This window comes from Nicotiana tabacum, chromosome 16, assembly GCF_000715075.1.
Source record: "Nicotiana tabacum cultivar K326 chromosome 16, ASM71507v2, whole genome shotgun sequence".
Lineage (NCBI taxonomy): Eukaryota > Viridiplantae > Streptophyta > Magnoliopsida > Solanales > Solanaceae > Nicotiana > Nicotiana tabacum.
In genome coordinates, this window is record NC_134095.1 from 134,327,394 (window position 1) to 134,339,683 (window position 12,290).

Below are 12,290 nucleotides of genomic sequence, written 5' to 3' on the forward strand. Positions count from 1 at the left end.
ATTTTGAGAATAAACCTAAGCCCAATCTGAATGACACCGAACCGGTTAATTTAGGGACTCCTGAAGAAATCTGGGAGACCAAAGTAAGCATTCACACGGACCAGAAAATGCGAGATGCGATAATTCAACTTCTTTTTGAATTTAAAGACGTGTTTGCTTGGTCATACGATGACATGCCGGGACTAGGTGTTGATCTAGTGGTTCATAAATTGTCAATTCATCCTGATTGTCCTCCAGTTCAACAGAAGCAACGAAAATTCAAAACTGAGGTCAGTGACAAGATTAAAGAGGAGATCACTAAACAACTGAAAACGGGAGTGATTCGGGTAGTCCAATATACAACATGGTTGGCGAATGTGGTTCCAGTACCAAAAAAGGACGGGAAAACTCGGGTATGTGTAGATTACTGAGATTTGAATAGAGCAAGTCCCAAAGATAATTTCCTACTGCCCAACATCCACATCCTCGTTGATAATTGCGCCAAACACGAGATACAGTCATTCGTAGATTGTTACGCTGGGTATCATTAGGTATTGATGGATGAAGAGGACGCCGAGAAAACTGCCTTCACCACGCCTTGGGGCACCTACTGTTATCGGGTCATGCCATTTTGTTTGAAGAATGCTGGGGCTACTTACATGAGGGCTATGACTGCCATTTTTCATGACATGATGCATTAGGAAATAGAGGTGTACGTGGACGATGTGATAGTCAAGTCCAGGACGCAGGATAATCGCATCCAAGACTTGAGGAAATTCTTCGAGAGATTAAGGAAGTACGACTTGAAGCTGAACCCAACCAAATGTGCTTTCGGAGTTCCGTCAGGCAAACTTTTGGACTTCATCGTAAGCAAGAGAGGCATCGAACTAGATCCAACTAAGATAAAATCTATCAGAGATCTACCTCCCCCGAGAACGAAGAAAGACGTGATGAGTTTGTTGGGCAGGTTGAACTACATCAGTCGGTTTATTGCCCAGCTGACAAGCACGTGTGAGCCCATATTCAAGCTGTTAAGAAAAGATGCGGCGATCAAATGGACAACTGAGTGTCAAGAAGCTTTTGATAAAGTCAAAGAATACCTTTCTAATCCCCCAGTCTTGGTCCCTCCAGAGCCAGGGAGACCACTGTTCTTGTATCTAACGGTCTTGGAGAACTCTTTCGGTTGTGTCCTCGGGCAACACGACATAACCGGAAAGAAGGAGCAAGCAATCTACTACTTGAGCAAGAAATTCACCAGCTACGAGGCCAAATACACTCTGCTGGAAAGGACATGTTGCGCTCTGACGTGGGTTGCTCAAAAGCTGAGACATTATCTCCAAGCCCACACTACTTTCCTCATAAGCAGGCTGGATCCTTTGAAGTATATATTTCAGAAACCGATGCCTACTGGGAGACTGGCTAAGTGGCAAATCTTGCTTACTGAATTCGACATAGTCTATGTCACTCGCATGACAATGAAAGCCCAGGCACTAGCAGATCATTTGGCCGAAAATCCGGTCGATGAGGAATACCAGCCATTGAGTACCTACTTTCCAGATGAAGAAGTAAACACCGTAGAAGTGGTCTCGGAAGAAGCTCATGTTTGGAAGATGTTCTTTGATGGAGTCGTGAATGCCAAAGGAGTAGGGATTGGGGCAATTTTGATTTCACCTTCTGGTCAGCATTATCCCGCCACAGCTAGACTGCGCTTCTTTTGCACAAATAATACAGCTGAGTATGAAGCCTACATCATGGGCATGCATATGGCAATCGATCAGGATGTCGAAGACTTACGGATTATGGGAGATTCTGACCTGATTATCCGGCAAGTCCAAGGTGAATAGGAAACTCGGGATGTCAAGCTTATCCCTTACCGACAGCATGTGGAGGACCTCGGCAAGCGCTTTACATCAATAGAGTTCAGGTATATTCCGAGGTGTCACAATGAACTGGCAGACGCACTCGCTACTCTGGCTTCAATGCTACCCTACCCGGGCAACGCCCACGTCGATCCTTTGGAAATCCAAATCAGGGAAAGACACGGTTACTGAAATGTAATCGAGTTGGGATCAAATACGCAGCCTTGGTACCATGACATCAAGAGGTTCTTGAAAACGCAAGAATACCCCGAGCATGCTACTGAAGATCAAAAGAGGACCATTAGGCGACATGCAAGTGGTTTCTTTCTGAGCGGTGAATTGTTGTATAAGAGGACCCCGGACCTCAATCTCCTAAGATGTGTCGATATCGAGGAGGCGAGAAAGATCATGCACGAAGTACACGCAGGTGTGTGCGGACCTCACATGAACGGGATGTCTTGGCGAAGAAAATCCTTCGAGCAGGTTATTACTGGATAACCATGGAAAAGGACTGCTTTAGCTTCGTTCGGAAGTGTCATCGGTGTCAGGTGCACGGTGATTTGATTCATGCACCTCCTACGGAACTGCATCCCATGTCTGCACCTTGGCCATTTGTCACCTGGGTCATGGACGTTATTGGACCGATCGAACCAAAGGCTTTGAATGGACACAGATTCATACTGGTTGCCATCGATTACTTCACAAAATGGGTAGAGGCTGTCACTCTCAAGTCGGTCACTAAAAAAGCTGTAGTGGATTTTGTACACTCAAATCTTATCTGTCGTTTTGGTATTCCGGCGACTATCACTATAGATGACACAGTAAACTTGAACAGTCACTTGATGGGAGATGTATGCGAGCAATTCAAAATAACGCATAGGAATTCTACTCCTTATCGGCCAAAGGCCAATGGTGTTGTAGAAGCGGCGAATAAAAACATCAAGAAGATTTTGAGGAAAACCATCCAAAGTTCCCGACAGTGGCACGAGCAGTTACCATTTGCATTGTTGGGGTATCGCACTACGGTACGCACGTCAGTAGGAGCGACTCCTTATCTTTTGGTTTATGGGACCGAGGCTGTAATACCGGCAGAGGTAGAAATTCCTTCGCTTCGAACCATTGTCGAGGCAGAAATCGAAGACAGCGAGTGGGTCAAGACTCGGTTAGAGCAATTGACTTTGATTGATGAAAAGCGAATGGCCGCGGTTTGTCACGGACAGTTGTACCAACGAAGGATGGCCCGTGCTTACATCAAGAAAGTCCGACCCAGGAATTTCGAAGTAGGTCAGCTGGTACTGAGGCGTATTCTGCCGCATCATGAGGAAGTAAAAGGGAAGTTTGCTCCAAATTGGAAAGGCCCATACATCATAAGGAAGATATTGCCGAGAGGAGCATTGTATTTAGGTGATATCGAAGGAAATGACCCCGAAACAGCAGTAAATGCGGATGCAGTCAAGAGATACTACGTCTGAATTATACTCCAGTAGTCTTGACACATTTGAAATGACGAAGGTTTTATTCCCCACTACTCCCCAAACACTACCCAATTCTCTCTACAAACCTTTGAGCCGCTTACAAAAAAAAAAAAAAAACAACAAAACATTGATTGAGGCCTGAACTACGTTTGACTTGATTCCGAAAGGATACGTAGGCAGCCTCTCCCTGAGGTTTAGTCACACCAACAATAAAATCCCATTCACCCTGAAATTGAAACCGGGGCACGTCGAGTAGTTTAGAAGTTAGTATCATCTACCTCTCTTTACCAAGCGCAAGCTTTCAAATCAATTACCAAAGATAGTGGGAAGCCAATAAGCGTCACAAATGGAGACCGACACACTTTGAATTGAGAGAGATAAAATGAGAGAGTCTCGTCAGTGAAAACCTTCGGGCACCGCGAGGCGACGGGAGTAGAGAGACCGAAATGAGAGAGCTTGTTTAGTAAAAACTCACAAAGGGTGCTATCAAGCGATGACAAGAAGAGAAATGAGAGAGGTCAGCCAGCGAAAACCCGCAAAGGGCGCTGTTGGCCGAAAGAACGACTCCATCCCAAGGAAGTTTCGGCAAAGTTCCACCGGTTCGGAATCACAGATCCGTTTTGTTTCGGCAGGGAATGCAAGCTCATTGAAGATCAGGCGTCCAGTCCAAAAAGCATGTCATGTCCATTTAAAGCCAGTATTGTCTTCCTCAGATAAGTCTTTCTCGTCCCGAAGGAGATACTCCTTTTCTGAAATCCGTTTTCTCTTTTCTTTGTTTTTCTTCAAATCTCTTTCATGTTTAACCCCAAGTTCTAGATATACCGGAAAGGACAGGTGGCAGGTTTGTTTGCACGGAATTCCGTTTCATGAAAGAAAACACCTCGTTTCGTTGGTACGTCTGTTGGATAACATTTCAAAGGTTAAAATCCGTCTCAAAAACCCAAATTGTGACATCCCAATATGGTCTCTAACTACGAAAGGCTTCTTTACAAGCAAAACTTGCTATACTATCATGGACTCTAATGTGGACATGAAAATTGATTTTAAGTAGATTTGAGATTTAACATACCCAAATAAGATTAAATTCCTTCTATGACAATGCCTTCACAACAGAATTCCCTATAAAAAATACTTAGCTAAAATTGGTCTAAATATTGACCCAAACTGCGCTATATGTAGAGTACATATAGAAGAATCCATAACGCATATTTTCTTCACGTGCCAAGCCAGTAAACCTTTTTGGGACAACTTTGGATGGCAAAACTTCTATAAGGAGCATGGTGATTATTGGTTAATCCAACTAAAAAACTTTGACTACCCGTTAAAAAATAATTTTTTAAATTGGAATCTCTTTTTCCCATTTGCTATCTGACATATTTGGATAAACAGGAATAACAACAAGCAAAACAATACAAAAAACCCTATCAATATCAACCACATCATTGCTAGGGTTACTGAATTTCGCCTCTTAACTGAAAATAATATTCCGACTTCTCCAAAAATTCACATCAATATTAAATGGCATAGACCCCCAAAGGGATTGTTCAAACTAAACATAGATGCAAGTTTCAACAAAAATTTGCAAAATTGTGCCCTGGGTGGAGTAATCAGAAATTAATGCTAATGGTCACTGGATAGTTGGCTTTGCAAAATCAGCTCATGCACGTGGGTCACTACATGCTGAGATCAAAACATTACTAGCAGGACTTAAAACAACTCATACTTGGGGGATGTTCCCTCTCCAAATTGAACAATATTAATTATTCTTCTTAATTTGTACCAAGTTATATTACGTATCCTTAAAATCGCATATAAATTCAACTGTTATCCGATTTTAGGGTAAACAGTTTGGCGATCACCGTGGGGCTAAGGATAATGGTGATTACCTGGTACAAACTTTCATGACACACACTATTTTACACTTGTTCTTTGAAGTGTCTTTGATTACAGGACTAAAAAATATCAAACTCTCAGTCAGCACCTCTACACATTGACAATGATTTCGGCCGCCACGACGAAAATGATAACATAGCAGCAGGGAACGATGTACCAGTATTAGCCTCGATGAATTTTCGGCCGCGGATCCAGTGGACGTCAGTTCACATATAACCATCAACGGGACTTTGGCCGTCGATCCCGAAGGCACCATCTGTGGGGATGCTCGATCAGCCGCTCAAAGCGCATCTGGCGGTGAAGATGGTAGGATAAGCCTGTAGGTGATCTTCGAAATGTTGCAGGCTCAGCAGGCAGCAATAGCCCAGCTCCAAAACCAGAATCACACACCAAGCAGGGTTGAGCTCGAGCCATCCCAGGAAGTTGTACACATGGTCGAATCGGTTTCAAGAAAATCGAGCAAGAAAGAGTCGAAGACCAACCCATCAATCATGAAGATGCTCGAAGAACTAACGAAGCGAATTGAGTCGGGGAAAAAAAAGATCGAGGCAAACGACAAGAAGGTGGAAACTTGTAACTCCAGGGTCGATCAAATCCCGGGGGCACCACCAATATTGAAAGGACTAGATTCCAAAAAGTTCATACAAAAACCTTCCCCCCTCCCCCGAGCACGGCTGCGAAGCCAATCCCCAAGAAGTTCCGCATGCCCGAGATTCCTAAGTATAATGGAATGACTGATCCGAATGAGCACGTCACCTCTTACACGTGTGCTATCAAAGGGAATGATCTAGAGGATGACGAGATCGAATCCTGTCAATCCAATAGGGTAATAATCTTTATGCTAACATTGTCAACAAATGCAGGTTATTAATGCACCAACAAAATGAGGTAATCATCCAGCACGAGTTCAGGCAAGGGAATAAGGTAGCTCACCAAATGGCAAAGAAGGCAACTGCTGATCTCAGGAAGGAGAAAGTTTTTGTGGAACCACCAGATATTGTAAAAAATCTAGTAGAAAGTGATTTACCAGAACAATATATTTTTGGAAAACTACTATCTTATGATACTTGTAAAAATTTAGCAAGCCTAGGTAACCAAAGTGTCCTATGCGACACTAACTATGAATCTCATGTACTGCATGTTCCTTAACCTTTAATATATATATTTCCTGTTTGCTCAAAAAAAAAAATATTAGTTACTTGTAGTTAGTCTTAAAACAATTAAATAGTGTAATTTTTGTTTATAATATCGGTTTATAAAAAATAAACCTTAATGAAATTTGCGCATATTTGAGTCAAGTTTATGACCTTTTTGCGTGATATACAACCTTACATTACCATCCAACTATGTTATATGAGTTTTTTATTTATTAGAGATTGTACGTATCAAGTGCAAAGAATTTTTTTACTCGTATTTGTTATTTGCATCAAATTAATAAATACAAAATACTATGTTTTGATTCTTGCACAAATTTTTTATTTTAATTATGATTAAACTATATGTTCTCGTACTATTTTAATTTCATAGATTAATCTATAACAGTATAACTATTGAGTCTCACTTTGTGCAAGTGTGGAGCACATATTTGAAAACATAAGGATGCCCAAGTTATTCGCCAAAAAAGTTGGAATAAAAGCGAAAAAGGAAAACAAAGAAAAAAAAGAACAAATTCAAATGCTCCTCGGTTTTTTAAGCACAGTAAAGCAGCAATCGGATCACACAGTCGCACAGTGGGCTCTTGATAAATCAGCTCTTCATATTTCCCACAAACCCTAGCAGTCTCTTTCTCTCTCTACTCCTTTCATCCTCTCTCTAACCAAACCCTCCACTATGGCTTCTCGGAGGCTTCTCACCTCTCTCCTCCGTCAATCGGCTCAACGTGGCGGCGGTCCAATTTCCCGATCCTTGGGAAACTCCATCCCTAAATCCGCTGCACGCGCCTCTTCACGCGCGTCCCCTAAGGGATTCCTCTTAAACCGCGCCGTACAGTACGCTACCTCTGCAGCAGCACCCGCATCTCAGCCATCAACACCACCGAAGTCCGGCAGTGAACCGTCCGGAAAAATCACCGATGAGTTCACCGGCGCTGGTTCGATCGGGAAGGTGTGCCAGGTCATCGGTGCCGTCGTGGATGTGAGATTCGATGAAGGTTTGCCACCAATTTTAACCGCTCTCGAAGTGTTGGATAATCAGATCCGGCTTGTTCTTGAAGTGGCTCAGCATTTGGGTGAGAATATGGTTAGGACTATTGCTATGGATGGTACTGAAGGGCTTGTTCGTGGTCAACGCGTCCTCAATACTGGTTCTCCTATCACCGTAAGTCAATAGATTTGTGTTTCCCATTATTTGTTAAAGTTACATTCAAATTTTGGATTTTGACGATGTGTAAGCTCTATTTATTATATGTAGATTGAAAGTGCTTTTAGATCCTTAATGCACGAGATCTGTAGTTTTTAAAACTGAAAACCGGTTGAATCATCTAGTGTACTAGATGAAATCTGTTTAGGGCGAGTAAATCAATGGATCAATCACTTATGTCGGAATTCTAAGGTTGGGTGTGCATTCTGCTCCAGTTGGCATGTTGCATCGGAACACCTTTAATATTATGCCTCTATGAGGATTATACAGCAAAATGCTTGTTTTAGATTTGCATATTAATGAAAATGGTAGCTGAGATGAGAACATGGGTAACAACTAAAAAGGAAAAACTTAATTTCTGATCCATTAAGTTCACTAATATAATAAGTATCTATAATAGAATACTCCTTTATTTAGGTTTGGGATGGGCATATGGCATATGCATTGACGATTATTTGATAAGAGTATGAAATACTTGGTACCAGTTGAAGTGCAAGTGTGTCAGTAGGGCAGTGTGGTGTACCTAGGCTTGCTTATGTTCATCAAATGAGAGACATCCGTTTGCTCCTTGCTTTGTTCATGTAAATGCCTTAGAATTCTAATTATTGTGAAAGAAAAGGTTTTTAGCGTAAAACTTGTATGTGTCCTTGTGATTTGTATGAGAGTTTGAAAAACTATGAAAGTGGGAGTCACTCAGGGCGTTGCATAATTCACGTTTGCTCCTGATTCAGTATACAATTTGAAAGAACTTAGCACCTTTGAAGTTGTAGTAGTTCACTACCTTGGGAGTGAATGATTCATTTTTGCTTATCATCTCCAGAAGACATACATCTCTCTGCTCCCAACTGAAGCATCCATTGCTATTATAGATACTTATTATATTTGTGAACTTATGGATCAGAAATTTATCCCACTCAATTACAACCTTTTTAATTGGATAAGAGAATTGAAACGATATGGTGCAAAATTTGCTATACTGCAAACATATATCTATTTTCCTGCATTATATTGTCTTTTTCTTTTCATATTTATGCTGGAGCATGACATCTTAGCTTTGGCTTCATTGTCCATGGTGTATTCTAATTTTTTTAGTACCTTCATTTTGGCTGTTCCTTCTTGTCCAAGTTTTCCTGTATAACGGATTTTTTATGATTAGTTGAGCTGAGACTTGTTTAATTTGTTGTAAACTTGATTGTTTCCCCTTCTTGTGATAACAGGTTCCTGTTGGTAGAGCCACACTTGGCCGTATCATCAATGTCATTGGAGAGGCAATTGATGAGAGAGGCCCAATTAGTAAGTCATAATTGCTGCTGGATATGCCATATTCTAAATTTTCCATAAGAATGGTTCTGATAGTTGCATCTTAATCTGTTAAAATGGCTACAGCTACCGATCACTTTTTACCAATTCATCGTGAAGCTCCTGCCTTTGTCGAGCAAGCCACTGAACAACAAATTCTTGTCACTGGTATTAAGGTACTTTCATAAGTTCTTATTTTCTTGGGTGGTGTATATCCACATGTCTGAAATGCTATATGTGCTACTGGTTCTTCTGGTATTGCTCTTTGTTAGACTTAATCTTGATGACTATTCTATCATTGTTGTGCTTTCGGTCAGGTTGTTGATCTTCTTGCTCCATACCAAAGAGGAGGAAAAATTGGGCTTTTTGGTGGTGCTGGTGTGGGGAAAACTGTGCTTATTATGGAACTAATTAACAATGTTGCAAAAGCACATGGTTAGGACTGATTTTTTTTACCTGTTTATAAAGTTAATATAAAGTTCTGGACCCTGCGTGTAGCAGGAACTTAGTGCACCGAGTTGCCCTTTGTAAAGTTCATATAAAAGTCACTGCAATGCTGATCAGTTGGGTGGCTTGACTATGTTATTCAGGCGGTTTCTCTGTCTTTGCTGGTGTTGGTGAACGCACTCGAGAGGGTAATGATTTGTACCGAGAAATGATTGAAAGTGGCGTCATCAAGCTAGGCGAGAAGCAAGTTAGTTTAATCAAAATTATTTGCTCTTTATCTCACAGTGCTATTAATTTATGTTGCTGGCCTGAAATATTGTGTGACTTCAACTATTTCAGAGTGAAAGCAAGTGTGCTCTTGTATATGGTCAAATGAATGAGCCCCCTGGTGCTCGTGCACGTGTTGGACTTACAGGTTTGACCGTGGCTGAGCACTTCCGAGATGCCGAGGGGCAGGATGTGCTTCTCTTTATTGACAATATTTTCAGGTTTACTCAGGTTGGCTTATCTCTGTGTCCATCATGTATAAATTTTGTTTATTTTATGAAACCTGAGTGTGGCGCTAAATGCTATGTGCATGTTATATTGATAGGCTAACTCAGAAGTGTCTGCTTTGCTTGGTCGTATCCCATCTGCTGTCGGTTATCAACCAACTTTGGCTACGGATCTTGGAGGTCTTCAAGAACGTATCACCACCACCAAGAAAGGTTCTATTACATCCGTGCAAGCTATTTATGTGCCTGCTGATGACTTGACAGATCCAGCCCCTGCTACAACCTTTGCTCACTTGGATGCCACAACTGTTTTGTCCCGTCAGGTATAATGCCATTGTTAATGTGGTGTGGTAACTTCATTAACTCACCTTTGATGGATTTAGTTTAACTTTGGTCATTTCATTTCTTTTGAATGCCAGATCTCTGAGCTTGGTATCTATCCTGCTGTCGATCCACTTGATTCGACATCCCGTATGCTCTCACCTCACATTTTGGGAGAGGATCACTATAATACTGCTCGTGGGGTACAGAAAGTTCTTCAAAACTACAAGAATCTTCAAGATATTATTGCTATTTTGGGTATGGATGAGCTTAGTGAAGACGATAAGATGACTGTTGCCCGTGCACGTAAAATCCAAAGGTTCCTTAGCCAGCCTTTCCATGTTGCTGAAGTTTTCACGGGTGCCCCTGGAAAGTATGTCGACTTGAAGGAGAGCATTAACAGTTTCCAGGTAATATATCTCCTCAATCTTCAACTTATTGGTCAGTTCATATTTTGTCATTTAGACTTCAAAATATGAGAATATGTTTGTTGGATCCAATTGTTATATGGAGGTTTTCTCGCTGCAGTGGAGCTTTGTAGTCCTTAATATATCTAAAAAGGTGATCCATTTGGTTTTGAACCCTAAATATCACGGCTTTACTTGAAAACTAGGTAAAATGAACCGTGTTCCCGCACTGTGCAATATCTCTTAGTCTAGATACTCTTAAACTTCATATAATCTATACATTAACAGAGATTAAGCTTAGAACTATGATGAAGCTTCTTAGTTTTCGAGGTACTCTTTCGTGTAACATTTTCTTTAAAGACAACTTTGGTGAAGCTTCTGAATTCTTTCACTATCTCAGAACCAACACCACTAATACATTAAAATCTTCTTAGATACTTTTTTTGGGTAACGCGGACAAATATAAGTAGCTACAAATCTGCAAAATTGGAAAAAAGAAAATGAAATGGCATAAGATTAACTAGAGCTTCCAGTAGCTGCCAAGTGAGCATGCCAGAAAAAGAGATTAAAGTCCTGCAAACACAACAATGCCTTCTTGCTGACTGAAACAAAGAGAAGAGAAAAGCTCATCGTCTGATCTCTGAGAAAGAGGGAAATTTTACGAAGTTGGGGCTGATCTCGTCTGTTTTGTGTGCTGAGTAGTGAGATGATGTCTCTTTGTGTTTTGAGGATCTCGTGGGGGGGGGGGGGGGGCATTGTTAACCTTAACCTCTTTATTGAGTGAAACCGTGAGATTTAAGGTTTCAAATGCATCACCTTTTAGATTATATTAAGGGCTATATCAGTAAAGTGGTATATCAAGGACCAAAATGATCCAACTTCCATACGTTAAGGACCATTTTTGGTTGATTCCTCAAGTTGTGTGTCCAACATTACTTTCCCTTTTATATTACAAGCATGCAATGTTGTTCTGATGCTGATGAATGCTTTCGAATTCTCCCTCTGCCCTCCTTTCTTTTTGCCATTGATTGAGGTTGTGTGCGCACCTTTACCTACCCTCTTTCTGTTGTTGATATTCTTGCTATTTGGTCCTATTTTGATGAATGATCTGTTAATTTCTTTTGACAGGGAGTGTTGGATGGCAAATATGATGACCTTTCAGAGCAATCGTTTTATATGGTTGGTGGAATCGACGAGGTCATTGCCAAGGCAGAGAAGATTGCCAAGGAATCTGCAGCCTAGGTAGATTATAAGCTTCAGTGACTTTCTTTTCTTCTCTTTGCCAAAATAATTTAGTTTGTGACATCCCGGATTTTTTTGGAGGACCAAGAGGTCCAGAATTCTGGTTTTGTTTTACATCCAATGCGAGATTATAGAGACATGCAGCCAAGCCTTTGTTGCCAGAGACCCCCTTTTCTGTTATGTCACATAATAAAGGGGGTAAATGGTGATCTTGTATATCTGATTTTCAAGTCTTTTTCGAGAATTTTGGATTCCCTGATTATCAAATGCCTTTCTGAAACGCTTTCTTTCTATATGTGGTTAACTTCACGTCCATTTTATCCATTCTGCCTTGAAAGCTTCAATGTAATAGGAGCAGTTAATATGCTAAGCGGATACAAATCATATTTCTTGGCGCGACTTAATTTTATTGCAGTATGAATACTTGTAGAAAATATGAGTATTTGACTAAGCTTATAAGCGGCAAACCAGCTTATAAGTCACTTTTACTTTACTTCATCTACGCGTTTGGTAAAA

At 41.0% G+C, this 12,290-nt stretch overlaps 1 protein-coding gene across 1 annotated transcript; it reads left to right on the forward strand.

Moving 5' to 3' along the window:
- Positions 1-6,978: 6,978 nt before the first annotated feature.
- LOC107819718 (ATP synthase subunit beta, mitochondrial) lies at positions 6,979-12,019 on the forward strand (the record flags this gene model as incomplete). Its single annotated transcript, NM_001326054.1, is given in 9 exon segments — positions 6,979-7,522; positions 8,782-8,857; positions 8,951-9,039; positions 9,181-9,298; positions 9,454-9,557; positions 9,650-9,808; positions 9,903-10,127; positions 10,224-10,535; positions 11,661-12,019. Coding segments are annotated over 9 exon segments (1,683 nt in total). The 5' UTR covers positions 6,979-7,036.
- Between the last annotated feature and the right edge of the window lie 271 nt (positions 12,020-12,290).